Genomic DNA, 22,988 nt, shown 5'->3' with positions numbered 1-22,988 from the left:
CAAGTTGGAATAACCATTCTAACACTGAATAAAATCCACTTTCAACCAAAAGTTATCAAAAAAGATAAGGAAGGACACTTCATACTGGTCAAAGGAAAAACCTATCAAGAAGAATTCTCAATTCTGAACAGCTGTGCTCCAAATGCAAGGGCACTCACATACATAAAACCTTACTAAAGCTCAAAGCACACATCACACCCCACACAATAATAGTGGGAGACTTCAACACCCCACTCTCATCAATGAACAGATCATGGAAACAGAAACTGAACAGAGACACAGTGAAACTAAAAGAAGTTATCAACCAAATGGATCTAACAGATGTATATAGAACATTTCATCCTAAAGCAAAAGAATATACCTTCTTCTCGGCACCTCATGGTACCTTCTCCAAAATTGACTTGGTCACAAAACAGGCCTCAACAAAAAGGTTGAAATAATCCCATGCATCCTCTCAGATCACCACAGACTAAGGCTGGTCTTCAACAGCAACAAAAACAAGGGAAAGCACACATACACATGGAAACTGAACAATGCTTTACTCAATGATAATTTGGTCAAGGAAGAAATAAAGAAAGAAATTAAAGGCTTTTGAGAATTTAATGAAAATGAAGACACATCATACCAAAACTTATGGGACACAATGAGAGCAGTCGTAAGAGGAAAACTCATAGCTCTAAGTGCCTCCAAAAAGAAACTGGAGAGAGCTTACAGTAGCAGGTTGACAGCACACCTGGAAGCATTAGAACAAAAAGAAGCAAATACACCCAAGAGGAGTAGACTGCAGGAAATAATCAATCTCATGGGTGAAATCAACCAAGTAGAAACAAAAAGAACTATACAAAGAATCAACCAAACCAGGAGCTGGTTCTTTTGGAAAAAATCAACAAGATAGACAAAAACCCTTAGCCAGTCTAAGCAGAGGACAGAGTATTCAAATTAATAAAATCAGAAATGAAAAGGGAGATATAACAATGAAATACATCTTAAAATAATTATTCTGTTTGTTGAATATTAACAGTTAAAAATATTAAAATTATATCTGTCTGAGTTCTAGGATGGGCAGGGCTGTTACACAGAGAAACCCTGTCTTGAAAAACATAACAAAACAAACAAACAAAATAGTGAAAGAGAGAATTGATGATCAGTTCCACTAGAGAGTTATTGATACCTTGTTTAAAATGAATCTGCTATTTCAGAATAAAAATTCACTCTGCAACACAGGTCTAAGAAAACAGAGTTATACGTAAGTGTGCATGTACAAACATAAGAAAACACATTCACAGTTTCTCAGATTCTTAAGCCCTTTATACAGTGTAGTGCTATTTTTAATAATCCTGGTATAAAATATATACCCTAAGTATTACATACAGACTATAATTTAGTTATATTTCTTGATAATCCAGGTTCATCACTGTATTATTTTAATGGGTAAATAGAGAAACCTCCTAGAGCCTATTATAAGGCATTCAGTTGCTCTGATAGTGACTGTTGTCAATTTGACAGAATCTAGAAATCACCTAAAAGATGGACCTGCGAGCATGCCTATGGGGGATTATCTTGATTGTGTTTGGTGAGGGGGGAAGAGCCATCCACTGTGGGTGCTGTTATTCCCTGTCTATGGCGCCAGCCTGTGTGTAGAGAAGGAGCTGAGCAGCAGAGAGTGTTCATCTCCCTCCCGCTGTGCTACATGGCCACTGTTTCTCTGAGCTGCGGCTGCCTTCACTTCCCTCTCATGAACCACCCACCCTTGCACCAGGCCCTAAAGCCCTTTCTTTCTCCCTTAGTTGCTTTTGTTGGGTATGCTTTTTCAAAACCAAGACAATTAACTAAAACAGCTGCCCTTCTTCAATCATATCTGTCTCCCTGACCCGCCCCCCACCTATTGAATACTTAGTTCTTAGATCTAGTTTTATATTTCTAAAATGATCTTTGTAGTTATCAATTATATTCATTCCACTCATAACCTGCTATTTTTAAACACACTATAATGTAGAAAGAAACATTTTTTAAAATGTTTTAAGATTCTATAAGCAGACTGTACTGAGGCTTACAAAGCGCTCCTTTGCAACAGACACATGTATTCTTGGTTTTATTAGCCAACTGCAGCCACCCTCATTTACTTCTGGCTTTGAGGCCATGCTCTGGAGGCTTAATTTGGACTGTTACATACTTTTAAGTTTAGTACGAGCTATTTACAAATGGTCAGCAGATTATTACATTTTCCTCATTAAGTGCTTATTAATAATGCATTACTTACATATAGCATCCCATATTTATTGCTAGGGTACAATTCAGTAAAGTTTTAATCATGGATAAGATTGCAAAAACATCCCAAACAGCTCCCAAAGTTTCCTTATGCTTTTCCACAACCTGCCTGACTGTTCTCCATCACACTGAGCCACTCTGTTTGCTACCATGACATGTTTCTATTTTATATAAATAGAATCATGTCCAGCACGATGCTCATAAGGTAAAAGTGCTGGTCACAAAAGCCTGGAAACCTGAGTTAAATCCCAGAGCCCAGATAAAAAGCCAGACATGGTGGTTCATATATGTTACCTCAGTACCCCAACAGTGAGGTAGGCGGCAGGCCTCAGAGTACAGGGGCAGAAGCAATAGCACAGCCCCTACTTCAGCAAGGCAGAAAGAGACCCCACTATGAAAGTTGTCTTCTGACTTCCAATGCACAGACACACTCAGGCTCACATGTGTGCACACACACACATATTATTAAAAATAAAATAAAAACAATAATAAATGAACGAATGATTATATATTCATTTGCTTTTGTATGCCCACGTTTTGAACATAAAGGTTTCCTTTAAATTGATGAATATTGTGCTCATCTGATTTCAAGTGATCAGACCAGGATTTCCAGGTGTGGTGGCAGCAAACTGTATTTGCCTATGCAATTCTGCCTCTGTGTTTCTAGTGGAGACTCACATTCAACATCTCTAATCTGATATCAGTAAGCTGAACCAAGCTAAAAATTCGGCTAAAATCCTAATTTTTGAGCACTAGCATGATGTTATAGTGGAAAATTCTACATGTGACCTCACAAGACACAAAGAGAGAGAGCACTAAGAATGCTGTATAGCATTAACCTCAGTCTATGTGTTCAGTGTATGTGAAAGAATTTTGTGCTTAGAATTGGGGCATCTTTAAGATTTCAGACTGCCAGAGCCATAGGCAGCACTTTAGCCAGGAGATATAGCAGGAGAGACTCACCAGGCTGCTGCTCTATTTAAGTTCAAGGAGTATAGGATACATGGGAAGGCAGTTAAGTCAAAGGAAATGGCAGATTTAATAAGATAAGGGTACTGTATCAATTACAGATCAAATACCTATCTGAGATCTTCAGAAAGCCGCTTAAAGGCTTTAGTACTTCAGATGAGCTACACTGGAAGGGTAAAGAACGCCTTTCAATTCATCTGCAGTAAGCACTGCTCCAAGTTGGCACAGCTCAACAGTGCCTGTAGCTTCTGGGTGGGTGGGAGGAGAAGAATGAAACATGCATTCATTTGGCCTTTCCAGAGCTTCCTGAGAGCTTATTTTTTCTCTTGCCTGACACAGAATGCTAATGGAATCAGCATTATTTGTATGGGGGCAGCAGTGAAGCCAAAGAGAGCAATGGCAAGCTTGATGTGGCAAAAGAGGGCCTGTGGTGCCACCCACAGAGTCCAGTGCAGCTCAGTGTGAGTGGGTAAGGCTGTTCAAATCATGGCTTCTCCCTTAGCAAGTGGAGAAGGGCAGAGTATATAGAGAGTACTCTGGCTACTCAGAGAGACGTACAAGGAACTTGTGTCTGCTTCACTCATTTTGAGATCTGGCATACAGCTGTACAATATCCACAGGAGACTAGTTCTAGGACCCCCATGGAGAGCAAATGCTGAAGAAACTCAGGTCCCTTCAATAAAACGGCACAGCAGACACATAAAACATAAAACATAGTATTCCATATGCTTTAAATGTCTCCAGGTATTTCAGTAAATACCTAATACAATGTTAACTTTATAAACATCATACACTATATTCTTCCGGAAATAATGTTAAGAAACATCTTTATGTATGCACTATCAATGAAATATTAAGGGAAGGATACTTTCGGGCCAGAACCCGTGGCTATACCGGGTCAGCTGTTTTAGATGACTGAAAGCTGCTGAGAAGGAAGTGTGGGGGAGGGGCATCTGGCTGCTTTGTCCCTCAGAACTTGATACTACACATATAAAACACCAGACAGAGAAAGGGAGTAACAGCTCCGTTGATGGAAACTGGCAAAGATTACATATACAAACCCAGATAAAGAAGAGTCAGTCCAATCCCCAAAATTCCACAGCCTCTCCAAATGACTGGAAAAGCTGATGGCTAAAGAGATTTCTTATATGCAACCAGCATATAGAGAATAAGATGATCGGCTGGTTCTGAAAAGGCATACAAGTGGGGGCAGGACAATGGACCTGCCCCAAGCAAACAGAAGACAGCAAAAGCCAAGAAACTGAAACACATAAAGATCCAGGTACGAAGTATAGCCCAATCATTGACAAAACCTCCTGGGTCTCAGCCCAAAGAAATAGACACCCATGAATCACCTGATGAAGAATTCCAACGCATGCTGGAAGCAATGGAAGGAAAGAAAAGGTGGTGGGTGTGGGTGGCAGGAGCTAGGAGAGAGGAGAAAACATGGGTACATAGTTCCAGCTGCACAGATAAAAAGTTCCAGAGCTCTGTTATGCAGCAATGAGCATTTTTAGCAATCATAAGTATACTCCAATTAAGAGATTTAAAAATAGGTAGTATAAGAGTAGTTCAGAAAACCTAGGTACAGATGAAGAAAAATCAAAGACAATCATTAAGAAAAATTAAAAACCTTCCTTTCCTTATTATATCTAGCCACATCTCTTGATGTATGACAAGAGAAGATTTTATTTTTAACCCACACACTAAGCATGTGGCTACTGGGAAAATTCTCCCTCTCTACAGCAAAACTTTCAGGTTTGTGAAATCTGAGCAACTCCATTTTAATTTTGTATATGCACATGCACACACACACACACATACACACACACACACATCATTTATGCTGAATTCTAAAACACATTTGCCACAAGCATTTTGGGTATGGGACATTTAATTTGTACAAATATTTTCAAAGCTTGACACCACTAACATAGATACAGTTTAAAGCTAATCATGCTAGTTTTTTTTTTTTTTTCTTTTTTTTTTTGGTTTTTCGAGACAGGGTTTCTCTGTGTAGCCCTGGCTGTCCTGGCACTCACTTTGTAGACCAGGCTGGCCTCGAACTCAGAAATCCGCCTGCCTCTGCCTCCCGAGTGCTGGGATTAAAGGCGTGCGCCACCACGCCCGGCTCATGCTAGTTTTTATCACTATCAACTGTAACATTGCAGGACTACTAAATTTTGTTGTCATGTGAGCCATGCCTACTAAATTTTGTTGTCATGTGAGCCATGCCTACTCTAATATCCAGAAAACTTCCCGTAAAGCAATTTGTAATCTTAAGTAAGGGAAGTTGAAAATATTCTTGAGAAATAATTCTGCAAAGCATTATTTTCCACTTATTGCAAATAGAACAGAAAGCTTTGCAGGAACTCAAATGAAACCATAGCAACCAACTGAACCTATCCTGAGCGATCAGATCAAAAGAACACATAGTACACAACATGTCAACGCCTACTAGCAGCATAATCTTTCACCAGTTCCTTTGGATCCTTTTTCAGACATGAAAAAAAAAAAAAAAGCCCTCAACCAGTGATCAGTTCTGGTAAATTGTAAAATCCCCTTTTGCCAACAGCTACTGTGATTCTCTGGGAATTCTGACTTACCCACTTAATGTTAAAATTCAAACTAACATCCCTAAATTTAATTATTTTATTTTAGGCTATTTTATTATTTCCTAACACAATAAGAATGGATTCCTCCCATTAAATCTTCAGAAATATAAAGATGAATTAACATCGTAGGAATTCCTTGCTTAATAATATTTATCAGCATTTAAGCCCAAAGCCATAATAAATTACATCTTACTGTTTAGTTTCTTACCAGTGATCAGCCAGCTCACCAAAAGCTATACAGATTAGGGTGAACATGTCTGTAAACTACCAGCATCTGCTAAAATGAGATTAAAAAGGAAATGGTGACCTTTGTCTGGCATAAGTTATTATGTAACTACATAGCCAGGCAGGCAATAGTGCAAACTGATTTAAAGACTAAAAATTCTCAACAAGAACCAGTTTATATATGTGACATAAAATGAATGTGGATTTTAGAAATGACCAAGTTCTGGGAGACCAGGTATGAACAGCACTGTCTCCACAGGGTGAACTAGGAATACCATGAAAGTACCTAATTTATCATAAATGCTTATCTCTTGGTTGAAAATATTTGCCATATCTATCTGCTACTTTCAACAGCATAAAAATATAATAGATGATATGGAAGCAAATATGCTATTGATTTAATAGAGAATATCCACTGTTTTCCTTTGATTAGATAGTCAAATTTACTATGCTTTTTTTTTTTTTTATCCCAGTGATTAAACCCTTGGTCATGTTAAGCCAAGCTGTACCACCAACTTACATAAACCCTAGCCCAAATGATTACTGAACAAATGATTACAAAGTGATCTTACAATGGAAATTTAGTTTAAATCGTTTAAGTTTTGAACATATTTAAACTGGCTTTTCTCTTTTAGGAGAAGTGAAAAGTTAGCTCTTGAGATTTAGTCAGAATAATTATTATCTTTAAAAGCATTAAACACAGTTTTTTGCTTTATAAAAATGATAATGTGTCACTAATTTTAAATATTAATCTTTTAAAAGTCCTGATAAAAAGCTAAGAGTTTACTCATGCACCACGCCCCACTGCACACATAGATTATGTGTTTCATTATTAGTCAAGCTGTTGTTTTAAAAAGCTTTATTTCGGATTCTTAGTGTTTTGTTCTACAAAAATTAAACCTTAATGTTTTCATCTATTAAATGCAAAATAAAAAATGAAAAACCAAACCAAACTACTTGCATGTACTGTATGAACTTATTTTATGGATAAAACTGAATTTTCTGATTGTCATGAATAAGGGGACAAGTTAAAGATATTAAACCCTACAGTTTTCAAGGAGGCCAAGATGGACCTGTTGGGGTCCTTGGGCCAGGCACATATGGCCACGCCTGCCTTGTGCACTCATCTCCAAGGTGCCCCATCAGCACTCTTTCTATGGCTGCTACAGTACAAATGGATTGGGAAACACCACGGACTCCATCACATCACAGTCACTAGAATGCCTGCAACAATATTCCAAGAATAGTTACATTTATAAAATGAGTAAGTCTGCTAATAAAATGTCTGGTTTGGTCAGTCTGTATATGTTTTGTTTTGTGTGTATTTAAAGAAAAGGGGTCATGTTATCAACATATTCTAGAATTACATCTGGTGGCCGAGGAACAGGTCTTAGAGAGAATTGAAATACTACCTACTTTACTTTCAAGCAGAAACACATGGCAGATTGCTAACAAGGTAACAGCTCAGAGAATCATAACTGAACCAAATTTCTGTCCGTTTTGAAATGTACCTGGAGGCTGGCAGAGAAGGCTCAGCAGATCAGAGCACAGCTCTCAGCACCCACGGCAGACGCCTCATAACTGCCTCTAATTTCAGTGTGGAGGGACCTGGAGCTCTCTATGGACTCTACTGATACCTGCACTCACACGTGCAGATAACCAAACAGATGCACACATGTGTTCATAATTTAAAGTATGTCTTTTTAAAATGTACTTGATACTGATTTCCATCTTTAATGTTCAATGGAATATGCCTTTAAATACATGTCTTAAAATAAGAAAGCAAAAATATCTTGGAATCAGCTTTAAAAACAACACAACTCCCTCTACCTTCCATTTAACTCTACTATTGTTTTATAAACGTTTAAGTGAAGCGAAGGTTGAAGCCAGGGACTATCTGTGAATAAAAATCATGACAATGATAAAAACTTGAAAAATGAAGTACCATTTCACAACAAAATACAAACCAAAACTAAAATGAGCTACTACTTCACATAAGTATATCTACATTTAATGACATAATGATGCTGACAAGGAAAAACTGGAACCTTCCTTCTTTGCTGCAGAGCTGCAGCAGCATAATCACCATGGAAAGTTGTTTGGCAGGCCCTCAAAAATTTTTTTCCTGCTAGGGACTGACCTAGAGTCTCCTGTCTGCTAAGCACACATTATCAGTGAAGCATATACCCGAGACTCCCAAATTTTAAGAATATATCCAATACCAAACCAGATTTCTTCATAAAAATTGTACATACACATTATTCATAATTGTATTTATAGCAACATTAATCACAGAGGCCAAAAAAAAGGTGGGAACAACATAAATGTATTTTAACTAGTAAATGAATAAACAAAACCAAGTTTTCTCATATACTGGAATATTTTCTCTGATATTATATATTAATAAAAAGAAATAAGATCTGATATATTATATGACACAGACAAACACTGAAAACATGCTTTGGGAAAGAAATCAGTTATAAGATGTCACATATTATTTGATTTCATGCATATGAAATGCTAGGGATGTAAAAATCTACAGAGACAAAAGTAGATTAGTGGTTGCCTAGGGCTGAGAAAGCTAGGAAGGCATGAAAAGTTAAAATGCTCTAAATTAGGCAGCACAGCTTTGTGAGTCTAAATGTCTCCACAATACACTGAATGGGCAGATGCCTCTGGACATACATCTCCCCACAGAGTTAGAAAGATCTTCCAACTGTTAATACGCGGAGTAGTGCCTGACTGTCAAGGGGAGATGCTTCAGGACCCTCGGGATGAGTCAAGGCCTTCTGCATTGGTTAGGGAGACTGAATGAGAGAGCAAGAAAAGCTTCTGGCTCAATTATTGCCCTCTAACTGGAAACTTCTGCAAGTCATCTTTTATGTTTGTTGATGAAAAAAGAGGATCTATAAGAAGTAAAGTGGGGCAGGAGTGGTGAAGCGTTTCTCTGATCTTAGTAAATAGGGAACCCAGGCCTGGTATTCTCCTCCTCCGTTCTCTCCCGCTACTCTACGCACTTAATACTAATTTGCTACCTGAAAATGATAACAAATGCAAGGGATCTAACAGCCATCCTGTCAAGAGTTTCTCTCCTGTGGACCAAGTGCATGGGGAGCAATCAGCCAAGGATTGCTTGGCAGCATGAGTCAAGACAGCTGAATCAAATGTTAAATGTTGAATGTAGTTTCTCAAAGGGTCCTCCACTAGAACCTAGTGACAGAGTCCTATCCACATGCACAGCCTCTGAGGAAAGCTGCAGGAAGAGGCCCAACTGAAGAAGGCTAACAGCAGGGGGGCCACATGGCATCTCCTGCTACCTCCATGTCACAGGCACGACTAACAGCACCGGACAAGTCTCCTCAAACAAAGACCATGCAGATTCTCAAATACTGCCTGTCTCCCATCTCTCTGCTGCCCCACGGCCACCACCAAAGCTCCTTCTTTCTTCAAGTAACTTGTTAAGTTCATATCCTCACAATCCTCATATATTTGGGACACACTGACTTTCAGTTTTTGCCTAAGATTACAATTGTCTTCTTTTTCCTGAATATAAAAATGACACACATGTAGTTTGTAAAAACAAAATCAATAAATTTAAAAGGTACAAAAGAAAAAAACCATCTCTAAGTTCAATACTCAGATAAGCCCTGAACATTTTAGTGACCGTTCTTTCAGACAACTCTCTACTTACACTTGTACCACAGATACATAATTTTACATAAGTAGTGTGTGCCATACATACTGTTCTGTATAATTTTATTCTTCAGATTAACATAGACTATATATATGTGCTTCAGAATTTATCAAATAAGAAGTGCAATGTATTCTAAAAGAAAATATAATCTGTCCAAACATGCTTTTTTTGGTTTTAACATTCTTGTTTGTTTTCTATTATTTAAAAATTCCCCCAATAATTGCTATCTTGGCACATGAGTTTAAGTGTCCTCTGGCACATGTCCAAATCTGTCCCAGGAATATCTGAATCCAAGTTTTAGGAGTTATCAAGACTCCTGCACATATGACATCGTGTTCTTTTCCTAATTTAGAGAAGCTAAAATGACTCAGATTAACAGAAATATTTCTGGAGTTGCCAAATTTGGAGCTAACACATCTTCTCTAGGCAAATCTATAAGTTATTAAGAAACCCTTTTAAAAATCTCCATAGTCAAAGGAAAATTGCTTAGTAAATTAATTTTCTAGAGCCCAGCTTCATTCACAGCAAGGCTGGGTTGCACGAGTAGCACCCCACACCTGCGCTAACTCTGGTAAACTTAGTACTGCCACCCATTCCACTCAGGGTTCTTATTGCTCTAATTTCACTTCAAAAGTAAGGTTTCTATGAGAAACTTTCAGTGGCTTCCATTTCTTATAGGAAAATAAATTCCCAGTGTGAGCTTCGAGGCATCCTAATACACTTACTGTTAAGTTTCCTGCATCCCTAACCCCACATCAGCCTCCACATACCAAACATGCCATGCAGTTCTACATATTTAGATTTTCCCACCTAATAAATTTATAGTCCACTTTTAGAGATTTAAGTGGCTTTTCTTTTTTTAAAAAAAATTATTTTTAATTATGCATCGATTCCTGTGGGTGGGTGGGTGGGTGGGGTATGCACACGGGCATGAGCTCTCCTTGGAGCTCGAGTCACAGGCCACTATGAGCCACCTGAAACATCTTTCTTTGCTCATAGAATGGAGCTTGCCAGTTCAGCTATACTGGCTGGCCAGCTGCCCCCAGATCCCCCTGGCTGCAGTCAGTGCCAGGGTTACAGGTTTGTCTGCTGTGCCCAGACTCTAACATGAATTAAAATCCTTACAGAAGGTCAGGGGATCCAAACTCAGGTCATTACACTTGTACAGCAAGCACTTTATAGGCAGGGCCATCCCCCAGCTCTGAGGTCTATACGTTTTGAGAATTATACTATGGGTCAATCCTTAGTACCTAACAAGGAGACTTCCTTAATGGCTACAGCCTACCATGCTGTACCTACCGGAATCCATTTCTCCCACTTCTCATAACCCCATGCACCTCTTGTCCTGTTTAAGACAATACATGAAAACAATACTTTGTGTGCTCATTCAGCTCTCTACAACTGCCTTCTTTCGGAAGAGGCAGGTGCATTTTCCAGTACCAGGAGCAGGTACTAGTTAGACAGCAGCCAGTATCTGCCTGTACTTCCCTGCAGATGCTCCAGGCTCAGGGCTCTGAAGGCCGGAGCTGAACTCACTGTACTATCCTGAAGAGAAGAGAAGCAAGCACGCTGCATGATAAAACTAACCAAGCTCCTCCACACATTCTCAGTGGTGACAAAGTGGAAACCCACAACTCTGTTCCTCTGACCCCAAGCAAAGCTGGCGTTACAGTGAGGCTGGTTATCACACAACAGAGACAGAGGATCACATCACAGCATACTGAGCAGCTAAGCCGCATTACACATCTGCAACATCAACATGTTTCCTTAACTAATCCCATGATTAAGCCAGCAAAGTTTCCTGATTTTGAGAAATCTCGACTTATTATTTCCTCTGGTCTTCCTTGTGTTTTCCAATATATTCATTAAGATTCAAGTGGCTATTGTCTTTTTGTTTTGTTCTGGTTTGGTTTGGGTTTTGGTTGAGACAGGGTTTCTCTGTATAGCCCTGGCTGTCCTGAAACTCACTTTGTAGACCAGGCTGGCCTCGAACTCAGAAATCCGGCTGCCTCTGCCTCCCCAGTGCTGGGATTAAAGGCGTGCGCCACCATGCCTGGCGGCTATTGTTTTAAATGATTCATTTGGCTTTATTCTCCAACTACTGTAAACATAACTTAAGATTTTTCTTCTAAGTAAAAATATAGAAGCTCAAGCTACTGAAAAAAAGGGGTTCATCATGTCAAAGGGAACCCACATTGACAGAAGCCTAGAGATTGCATAAGTCATGCATAGCGTTAGTCCTATATCAGATTTAATATGTGACACTGCTATAGGTTTCTCTTTGGCAGGAAGATTTTTCAAGACAGGGTTTCTCTGGAGTCCGTCCTGAAATTCACGCTGTAGACTAGGTTGACTTCAAACTCACAGAAATCAGCCTGTCTCTGCCTCCTGAGTGGTGGGACTAAAGACGTGCAGTACCACCTCCCAGGACTATACGTTTTGTTTATTGGTTTACTTAGAGTCCAGGCAAGTGTGGCCTGCATTAACTATTAGGCTGAAGAGACCAAGAGTAAGAATGGAAGCGCTCACCAGGAACCTCACTGTTGCACAGTTAGTTACTGAGGAAGAAAGTAAGTAGCTCTTGTTACAAGCACACCACATTTACCCAATTCCAATCAAAATGTAAGCATACAATTTTTCAGATAAAAACATTTTTTAAACTTCTAAGTGGGTTTCTATCAGAACATGGTGCAAGGATGGAAACCCATGGGGAGAAGTCTGAGTGCCATGAGAAAACTCCAAGAAAACAAGTGTCTTGTGACCTCAATTTCTTCAACAACTTGGAATTGTTCTTGAAATGTACTTTCCTGGCTCTACTAGGTGTAGCAGACAGAAATGAGTTTGCCTTAGATTGTTCATTACAACTGGCTATTGTTATTTCTCTATTTGCCTCTAAGGAGAAACAGGTTTTTGCCACGTGGCAGCTTGTCCTTGCAATTGTACACTCAGGTAACCTTTCTTAGCCCTCAGGGTATAAACTGTCTGATGCTCTGAATAAAGTTGGCTATTGGATGAGACTCAGCCTCAGGTCAGGCTCCATTCTCCCTGGCTCGCTGCCTCTAGAGTGATAAACAGGTTGCAAATGTACATATACCCATAATTTATTGAGATTTTACCAAGTACAGTGACAGCAAAGAGAAAACAGATATTTTATATCTGAGATTTTCATATCTCTTTATTTCACTAGTCTCAAGATGTGATGAAAATTTCAGAACCAAATTATATATATATTGTGAAATGACAAACTCAGTAGAAAACTGAGCAACAGCTCAGAAGTAGAAGAGAAGGGTTGGGAACGGGGCACTTGCTCAAGGCTGGATTGCCTGGAAAGCAGTACAGACCCCTGGTTTGGTCCTCAGAACTGCTTACTTACAAAGCAAAATATAAGACTAGGGCACTGAGACAGGTCAACAGGAATTGACCAGACTGAATCTAAAAATGTTTCTTAAGCTTATGCTGTAACTTCTGTGTGTTTGTGTGTGTCAAAGGACAACTATAAGTTGTTCCCTAGATGACACCAAGCCTCTTTGAAACAAAGTCTCTCCCTGGCTTGGATCTCATCAAGCAGGATGGGCTGACTACCCAGGGAGCCCCAGGGATCTACTTGTAACAGCACTAGAATTACAAGAGTATTACCAAGCTGTTAAGCTGATAGTGTATGCTCTCTCTAGTTTCTTTTTGAAGGTACTTAGAGCTATAAGTTTTCCCCTTACCACTGCTTTCATTGTGTCCCATAAGTTTGGGTATGTTGTGCCTTCTTTCATTAAATTCTAAAAAGCTTTTAATTTCTTTGTTTATTCCTTCCTTGGCCAAGTTATCATTGAGTAGGGTTTCATGTGTATGTGAGCTTCCTGTTGTTTTTGTTGCTATTGAAGACCAGCCTTAGTCCATGGTGATCTGAAAGGATACATGAGATTACTTAAAACTTCTTGAATCTGTTGAGGCCTGTTTTGTGACTGATTATAAGGTCAATTTTGGAGAAGGTACCATGAGATGCTAAGAAGAAGGTATATTCTTTTGCTCTAGGATGAAATGTTCTATAGATATCTGTTAAATCCATTTGGTCCATGACTTCTATTAGTTTTATTGTGTCTTTGTTTGGGTTGTGTTTCCATAATCTGTCCATTGATGAGAGTGGGGTGTTGAAGTCTCCCATTATTATTATGTGGGGTTCAATATGTGCTTTGAGCTTTAGTAAAGTTTCTTTTATGAATGTGGGTGCCCTTGATTTGGAGCATAGATGTTCAGAATTGAGAGTTCTTCTTAGTATATTTTTCCTTTGATGAGTATGAAGTGTCCTTCCTCATCTTTTGATAAGTTTTGGTTGAAAGTGGATTTTATTCAATGTTAGAATGCCTACTCCAGCTTGTTTCTTGGGACCATTTGCTTGAAAAATTGTTTTCCAGACCTTTACTCTGAGGTAGTGTCTGCCTTCATCACTGTGTTTCCTGTATGCAGCAAAATGCTGGGTCCTGTTTACATATCCAGTCTGTTAGTCTATGTGTTTTTATTGGGGAATTGAGTCCATTGATGTTAAGAGATATTAAGGAATAGTGATTGTTGCTTCCTGTTATTTTTTTTTATGTTATTTCTATGTTTGTGTGGCTATCTTCTCTTACATTTGTTGAAAGAAAGTACTTTTGTGCTTTTTTAAGGTGTAGTTTTCCTCCTTGTGTTGGTGTTTTCCATCTATTATCCTTTGTAGGACTGGATTTATGGAAAGATATTGTGTACATTTGGTTTTATCATGAAATATCTTGTTTTCTCCATCTATGATAATAGAGAGTTTTGCTGGGTATATTAGCCAGGGCTGGCATTTGTGTTCTCTTGGGGTCTGTATAACATCTGCCCAGGATCTTCTAGATTTCATAGTCTCTGGTGAGAAGTCTGATGTAATTCTGACAGGACTGCCTTTATATGTTACTTGACCTTTTTCCCTTACTGCTTTTAATATTCTTTCTTTGTTTAATGAATTTGGTGTTTTGATTATTATGTGACAGGAGGGATTTCTTTTCTGGCTGTAAGCTTCTTGTATGTTCCTGGGCATCTCTTTCTTTAGGTTAGGGAAGTTTTCTTCTATAATTTTGTTGAAGAGATTCTCTCTTCTATCTCTTGTATTCTGTTGGTGATGCTTGCATCTATGACTCCTGATCTCTCTCCTAGGTTTTCTATCTCCAGAGTTGTCTCCCTTTGTGATTTCTTTATTGTTTCTATTTCCATTTTTATATCCTGGATGATTTTGTTCAATTCCTTCATCTGTTTGATTGTGTTTTCCTGCAATTCTTTAAGGAATTTTTGTGTTTCCTCTAAGGGCTTCTAGCTGTTTACCAGTGGTCTCCTCTATTTCTTTAAGGGAGTTATTTATGTGTTGCTGGATTTTCCCTGTCCAATTACATCAGAGCAGAGGGAGGCTTGTGATTGGACAGGAGACGGGAGGTGGAGGGAGAAGTTGAGGAGACAGAGAGAGAGGTCTGAGAAGGAGGGAGAGAACCAGAATGGAGGCTGGCATGGTGTTATTAAAAGGTTAGAATAACTGTGTTAAAGCTTTATCATTATCATTTGGCTCTGAAATTATTGTATTGGCATCTTGTAAATTGTGTTATTATTGATACATAAAACTCATTGGCTAATTAAGCATTAAGAGTCTTGATTCTATCAGGTAATTAGGTGTTGACATGGCTAACCAGGGGTGTGTGGGATGTTTGGTGAAAACGAGAGGAACTTGGGTAGGGGGGAGGCATCTGAGAGATGGCCTGGTGGGAGCCATGTGGCCTAGCAGGGCTAGTGAGTTGGTGGGCCAAGAGACTGAGCAAGTGAGATCACCTAGTGCAGGGGCTAGCTCTACTTACTTTCTGAAACGTTTATGTCCTTCTTATAGTCCTCTACCATCATCATGAGATGTAATTTTTAAATCAGTGCCTTGCTTTTCTGGTGTGTTGGGGTCTTCAGGGCTTGCTGTGGTGGGAGAACTGGGTTCTAATGATGCCAAGTAGCCTTGGTTTCTGTTGCTTATGTTCTTGCCCTTTCTTCTCGACATCTGGTTATCTCTGGTGTCAGCTGGTCTTGCTACCTCTGACTGTGGCTTGTCCATCCTTCAGGCCTGTGTGTTAGTACTCCTAGGAGTCCAGCTCTCTCCTGATGGTATTTGGGTATGGAGAGCTGTGGCACAAGGTCAGCTCACAGTGCAGACAGCTAGTTGGCTGGTTTCTATCAGCAGAGATGTGAGATGCATCGGATCTGGTTTCTAGGCTCCTGCTGGGTTCCTGTTTAATCCATACCTTCCTTCTTCTCTTGACATACTCTGGTTTTGTTTTTTAAAGATAAGGTCTCAATATAGTCCTGGCTAGCTTGGAAACCACCCTGGCCCAGGTAGGTTTTTCTTTTGTTTGTTTGTTTGTTTGTTTGTTTTTAACCAATTGAGGCATCTCCTCAGACCAATGAAGTATGGTTTTTAAAAATTAGTTCCTGATCTATTGGGGTATTTCAGTGTGTAGCATTAAGCCCTGAGTTTGATTACCAGCACAGAGAAAAGAATTACCTCTTAAAACTATAAAAACCATAAGAAAAAACATCTTTTCAGCTGAACTCTTAAATTACATTAAACTCCTTCATGTCTGACATAGTATTTTCTTAAGCTGTAATTAACGCAAATGTTAACTCAATCCCCAGGAAACCTCCCAATCACTGTGAAACAGGAGGGAGGTCACAAGTGCCTAGACATTCTCCTTATGTGTACCCTCAGGACTAACACCCGACGCCTATATCACATACAGAGACTACTGCTGTAGGAAGAAATGCCAGTGAGAGGAAACAGTCGTCTCAACCCCATGTCTATTCACCTCCACAATCTTAATCATCACTGCTTTTCTTTCTTTCCTTGCTTTAAAATGTTCTTTTCCCTGTTGAGACTGAACCGTACTTTGTTGGCCAGACTGGTCTTGAACTATTGGACTTGAATAACCCTTTTGTCTCAGCCTTCCCATCCATGACAACTAAATGAGATTTCAGGATGATCATTTATAAATGATCAAAGCTGGCCTCTAGTTGATCGTTACACATTTACCAATCCAAAAAAAAAATTGCTTAAGACTGAAAAAGAAACTTTTAAAATATCAAGAGACAGGAATGACTTGGCTGTATGAAATAAGCAAATGAAAACTTCTTTTAATTACCAGGGACTATGGTACAGTATCCAAGGCTTTAGAGAGTTATAAAATATTGAGAAATAGAAAAAATGGATTTAGAAAACTAAAGAAAAATTATAAAACCAAAAATTTCAACTTTATATTAAAAATAATAAACTTATTTTTAACAGCAAACTATATATATATGTGTGTATATATATATATATATATATATATATATGCTATAAGATTTAGTGTGGGCTGTAAGGGAAGGGGGAGCTCTGAATGAATGCTACAAGGGTCAAAAACCTTAGAAAAATACACAGCCAGTAGTAACAGCTAGTAAGGGGAGTGGAGATAATATAGGATACTTGAAAGGGAAGTGTTAAGCTTGGTACTGGACATATTGATCTTGATGCATCTACTTAGGATCGCGAGGTTCAAAATTTATTCCTTTATAGAGAGCCGTTGGCCAACACAGCAAATGCACAATGAACACAGATGGCTATGAACTAGACAAGCTGTTTACCACAAATGGACTGTACATCATGTTAAAAACAACAACTGATGTGAACTGGGAGAATTATCAGCTGAACTGGGAATATGAGATCATAATAAATATACACACTTTAAGGCAACTTCTATTTCATATTCTTCTTAGCATTCTCCTGCCACACATCTAGTTTAAAATGGAAGAACTGTTAGTTATATTTTGATGCATACATTATTCACAACACACATTCATAAATTCCTCTTCCTACCCTCACCTGCAGCTTTCTTTTCTCCATATTTCTTTCCAGTTAACAACCCTGTGGTGGTTCTTCAGTAACAAACGATAGACTATAGTTTCTCACAGACCTATACATGGAAAATACTTCCTTCAAAATGATGCTGACCTATTCGCTAACCTCAATTTGCTGTGCCAGGTGGATAGAAAGTGAGCAGAATGACAGGCTAGGAAGGTGAGGAGGAGGAAGAGCCTGTGAAGTCAGGGTTACTTTACTCCACACTAACTCCACAGTGCTGGACTCTGATGGCTGAGGAAGGGAGAACTCCACAATGACAGCACCCAAAGACAAGAGGTGAGCCTGAACTCAAGCTACTCCAGTCTTAGACCATGCACAAGATCTTGGGAGAGTAAGAAAACCGCAGTCAAAGGAGCAGGCTTCTGCTCTTCTTCCTTCCGAGTTACTCAGGTCCACTCTCTGTTACTCAAGGCTCACTTACCCTAGACAATCACATGACTGCCACAAATGGGAATGGCAGGATTCTGATAGAAAGTTAAAGGAACAGAAAGACAAATAAACCAACTTTAAGGGTTGCAGATAGAGTTGAACGATGTCTCCAACATGCACAGGGCCTGTGTCTGAGGCCCTCAAAAGCAGAAACAAAACCAAAAGCTAGGAAAAGCAACTTCAAGTAATTCTGTGACTTCCCCCAAATCAGTCTTCTAGTAAAATTCGTAGTAAAATAAACGAAGATATTTGGGTTACAAAAGTAGATATTTTTCCCTATATACCACAATTAAAATTAATGAGCAACTCAGCTAAGTAACTGAAGAGGAATGTATACATCATAATTTGTAACAAAAGGCAAAGTTCTACAAATGCTGTGATCCTTTCCCAGAATACAATGGCCTCAGAACTCATTGTGAAATAGCACTGACCTCAGTCAGTCAGGTTATAAGGAAGATCAACTGATACTCATCTATGGCCGAGAATGGATTCCGTGTTCCCTCACAGAAACAGAAGAAGTGGAGAAGGAGTAAGGCTAGCTGTCTTAAGCACTGACAGTGTTCTATGCTCTCTGTGTTCTATCATTTCTTCATCACTTCCTTTGGAAGTTGCAGCTGCTCTTTAGTCTTTTCAAAGATGAGACCAGTGTGATTTAACCCATGAGGAGATGAACAAAGACAACAAATATTTATTCTCAGCCTTTGGACAGGCAGAAGCACAGTGTTTAAAAGCACACTCTAAGCCTCACTGGCTTAAAATACTAGTATAACTTATTATATGTGTGACCCTGGTTAGCCATGGTAATCAACCTCCTTCAGGCCCTCTGTTTCTTCAACTGTAAAGTAAAAAAAGAGTAATAATAATGATGATGATAATATAGAGTTGTCTTAAAGATTAAGTGCACTTAAAAGCCTGACACAGGGTAAGCCCAGTGGACATGTATGCCACTATCTCCATTCTTACAATTGGTTTGAGTGCAGCGTTAACAGAAATACTTGTTTCTAGGTACTGCGCTGTCAGCTAAGAACAGCCAAAACATTATGTGAAGTTGAATTATAAAGAAGAGCCAAGAGCTCTCAAGAAAAGCTACTTCAACCAAAATTTTACTTAAGAAATGGCACTGGCTTTAGGTTCATTAGTTACAAAGAATGTTTAGTATCTTTCTTTATTCAAGAAATAGAGGGAAGCTGACAAAGCAAGACAGAGAGCAAGGAACTGACAAACATATCTGACTCCTTAATCACTGAGGGTTACCATTCATGGGAATTTTTTAAAGGTCTCAAAGCTGTTAAAATGGTAATTAGACCACAAGAAAACAAGAACCAATTGAATTACATGCTGGATGTCTTTAAATCTGAAAGCCCTCTATTAAGAGGATTTAAAATACTGTACAGTTATAATTGCATGTCTATGACCAACCTTAAAGCCAAAGTGTACGTTCCTGGCTGCCGCTGGCTCTCACGGATGAGGTAGCTCCCCTCAGCCACACTCAGGAGCTGGTCAGTCTCTTCTCTAGAGATCATGCCATGATACCTACAGAACAAAGCCAGTTCAGAAACACAGCTTTTCATGTTTTTCAATATAACAGGACAAGCAACCCCTGCCCTCACCTGCTGTTCTCAGCCGCAGTGCAAGGAAAAGCACTCAGATTTAACCGTGCTTGTGTCTCTTGGCTTGACTCCTGGCTAGCTTCTCTATGATAAGAACAGCACCAAAATGGCTACTGAGTCTAGTTCCCAGCCCAGAAGCAAAATCCATATCCATCTAAGGCAGAACCCTCCACCTCACTCATGTGGCCTTTCTCATGTGGTCATGTGACCATATAGGCTTGCTAAAGAATACTATACAGAAATGTATCTCATTTCTTCTTCCCAGTTGGTGCTGTGGTCCAAACTTCTAGCTGGAAGTCCATGCCAGCAACTTTCCAGGGCCCTGGGTCTTTAATTATCATGATCACCCAGTGATGTGCATAATGTGCATCACTCAATATTCAGACCACAAGCAAACGGTGCAGCACTTGCCTTCACTTCCTGTCCAAATCTATCTTTCATTAACAAAGGAAATAAGGAAGAATAAACACAAATAATAAATAAATCCTTTATGCAAAGATTCATTTACAACAACCTGATATAAAACACTAAGAAAATAAAAATAGCAGTGGTGGCAAATATCTAAAACATGGAATCATTCAGACCTGTATGATGATTTGCAATTTGTAAACTCACACACCAAATCCTTTTAGGAACTCAAAGACTGCCAAGGACTATGGGCCCTGCCTGAAATGTGCTGCTTCAGTGTGTTATCTCATCTGACAGCACATCTTTCTCTGAGCTTCCTTATCTATATAAAGACAAACCACCCAAAAGGTGCAAAGTCCCAGCAAACTCTTTCCCAGGGAGACAGAGCTTCACCTAAAGAGGAGACTTAAGGTGATATCACACCACACCCAAATCTTATTACAAACTAGCTTATCTCCCATTCACTTTCCTAAGGGACAAATCATATTTCCTAAAAATCATTTCTCCCCTAAATGGCCCACAATGTTCCTAAGGGCATTTTAAATTACTAAAAAGTAAATAAATAATAAAACATTAATATACAAACTCAGACAATTCACTGGGTAGTTACTACTTCTCCTGTGATGTCCTTGTTTGCACTACATCAACCATGCTGTGATCTGTCTGTTCAATGTATCTCCAAGGCTCAGAGATCACAGAAGAGCATGGAAATAGTCTCTCATCACTGCTGCCTCACTGCTTAAAAGAAGCATTGCTTGTGGCTTCTACAGTGCAAAAGGACAATAGTCACTTGACTTTGTAATAAATTTTAAAGGCCCTTTATTGGTACCTTAATAACCCAGAAATTTTGCTTGGAGTAACTGGTAACTCTCTGAAGTTTTTCCTTGGCCCAGTCTCTGAACAGTCTTAAAATTGTGCATGGCAATAATGTTTAAATCACACCAATCAGAAATGCTATAGTTGGTCTCCTGAATTTTTCATTTCTATGAATTTCTTAATTGTTTAGAACTAGGTCCACAGGCAATACACTGAATCTGGTGCAAGCAAAATTGTAACCCACTTGATGTACACCCTCATTAGATTACTATATGTGCCATCAGTGAATAAACTTGGCAAAATGTGCTAGCTGTTTAAAATAAAAATCAATCATCTTAAAGCAATAAAATTCAAATTTTGAAAGACACTCTGACAAAATTTAAAGACCCTTAAAATGATTCATACCAGTTGATCCAATAATTGTATCCCTTTAAAATTGTACAGTAAGAGGCTTCTCAAAATTACTATTAGCATTAGAGATTAAGCCCCCTAATCTATAAATTTCCAGTCTAAAATCAGACACACTTCTGTGGCCAGCATTCCTGCTGAGAGCCTCAATCAGAAGGTCAACTGAAGAGCCCTTAAGGTCACTGGTCCTCAGCTCTGCAGCCATCTTACCTCAACCCACAGGCACACTGCCTACGGACATTCACACGACTTACACATACACACACACACAAACACACACACACACACACACGTGTGTGTGTCTGTGTGCCTGTGTCTGTCTGTCCATCTGTCAGTCAGTCGTTCATCTGTCTGTCTGTCTGTCTGTCTATCTATCTAGGTCTTCTGGCTGTCCTGGAATTTGTTCTGTAAATCAGGATAGCCTTGAAATCACAGGGACCCTCCTGCCTCTGCCTCCTGAGTGCTGAAATTAAAGGTGTGTGCCACCACCACCTGGCCCACGCCTGGAATTTTAAGTAATTTAGAAATATTTGCTATGTACATTGTTATCTGATATTATCCCAATGAAAAACAAAAGTTTTTATCTGGGGAGTGAGATGGACTATATTCTTTTATATAGATTTTTATTCTTTTCTTCAAAGTGCTATATTTCTATTCTCAATAATCAGAAAAGTTAAGACCTTAAACACTAAAACAGCATTTGGAATAATTTTTGGTATAGTTTGTTGCCCAACTGTATAACTAAAACCAAAAGGCAATTTAAAAAAATATTATAATGCTCATTATCAACATTAAGTGGAAAACTCAAACTACAAGTTTGTATGGACAAGATGTCTGTAAAACCTGAGAGGGGACTGATGTCAGCATTGGCGCATGCCTATAATTTTACACAAAAGGAAGCTGGCCTTCATAGTGATCTACTGCTTTAAATAAATTATGTTAGGAAGGGTGCTAGAGAGATGGCTTAGTGGTTAAAAGCTGCTCTTTCAGAGGACCTGGGTTCAATTCCAAACACCAATATGGCCGCTTATAATTCCACTTCCAAGTGATCTGACACCCTCACACAGATATACATGCAGGCAAAACACCAATGTTCATTAAAAATTAAAATAACATTAGGAAAACATCTTCAGAAGGTAGTATATAAAAAATTTTGACATGTCTCTGAATAACACAAATCACTTCTTTTCTGGGCTGATACTACATAATATAGAAAACTAGAAAGGGGGCCAATATAAAATAAACTATCCATACCCACTGAGTCTATATATATGTTTTATTGCATTTAGTACATAACTATATGCACTTTCTTGAGATCCATCTAGGAGTATGTATTTATATGGCTTGCTTCTTTAGCATTATTGCACATGTGTTTATCACAGTACTTTCTTTTTATACTTGTCTTTATTTTCCTATTTAGACTAGTCAGGATTATACCTGTAATCAAAGAAAGAGAATTCAATTCCACCAAACTAGAATATTTATCTCATCCTGTGTTTTTACCAAAGCCGTGCGTTTACTTGTATCTTTTACATACGACAATCTATGAGACACTTTCTGATCAGCCATACTTACTCTCTTCCATAATACTTTGGTCTGTTTTCTACCTACAGGAA

General features: G+C 38.8%; 1 protein-coding gene across 2 annotated transcripts in view; it reads right to left on the bottom strand.

Annotated features, from left to right (window-relative positions):
• Chn1 (chimerin 1) overlaps positions 1-22,988 on the bottom strand; it is a 166,617-nt gene that overhangs the window by 79,450 nt on the left and 64,179 nt on the right. For both annotated transcript variants that reach the window (XM_021182689.3, XM_029474318.2), the window contains 2 exons: positions 22,948-22,979; positions 19,550-19,663 (listed from right to left, as the gene is read on the bottom strand). In XM_021182689.3, coding sequence (XP_021038348.1) covers positions 19,550-19,663; positions 22,948-22,979 — 146 coding nt within the window. The remainder of the gene's footprint in view (positions 1-19,549; positions 19,664-22,947; positions 22,980-22,988) is intronic.

Source organism: Mus caroli, unplaced genomic scaffold (genome assembly GCF_978045245.1).
Source record: "Mus caroli unplaced genomic scaffold, Mus_caroli_1 scaffold_2, whole genome shotgun sequence".
NCBI classification, from domain to species: Eukaryota; Metazoa; Chordata; class Mammalia; order Rodentia; family Muridae; genus Mus; species Mus caroli.
This window is presented reverse-complemented; position numbering and strand designations above follow the sequence as displayed.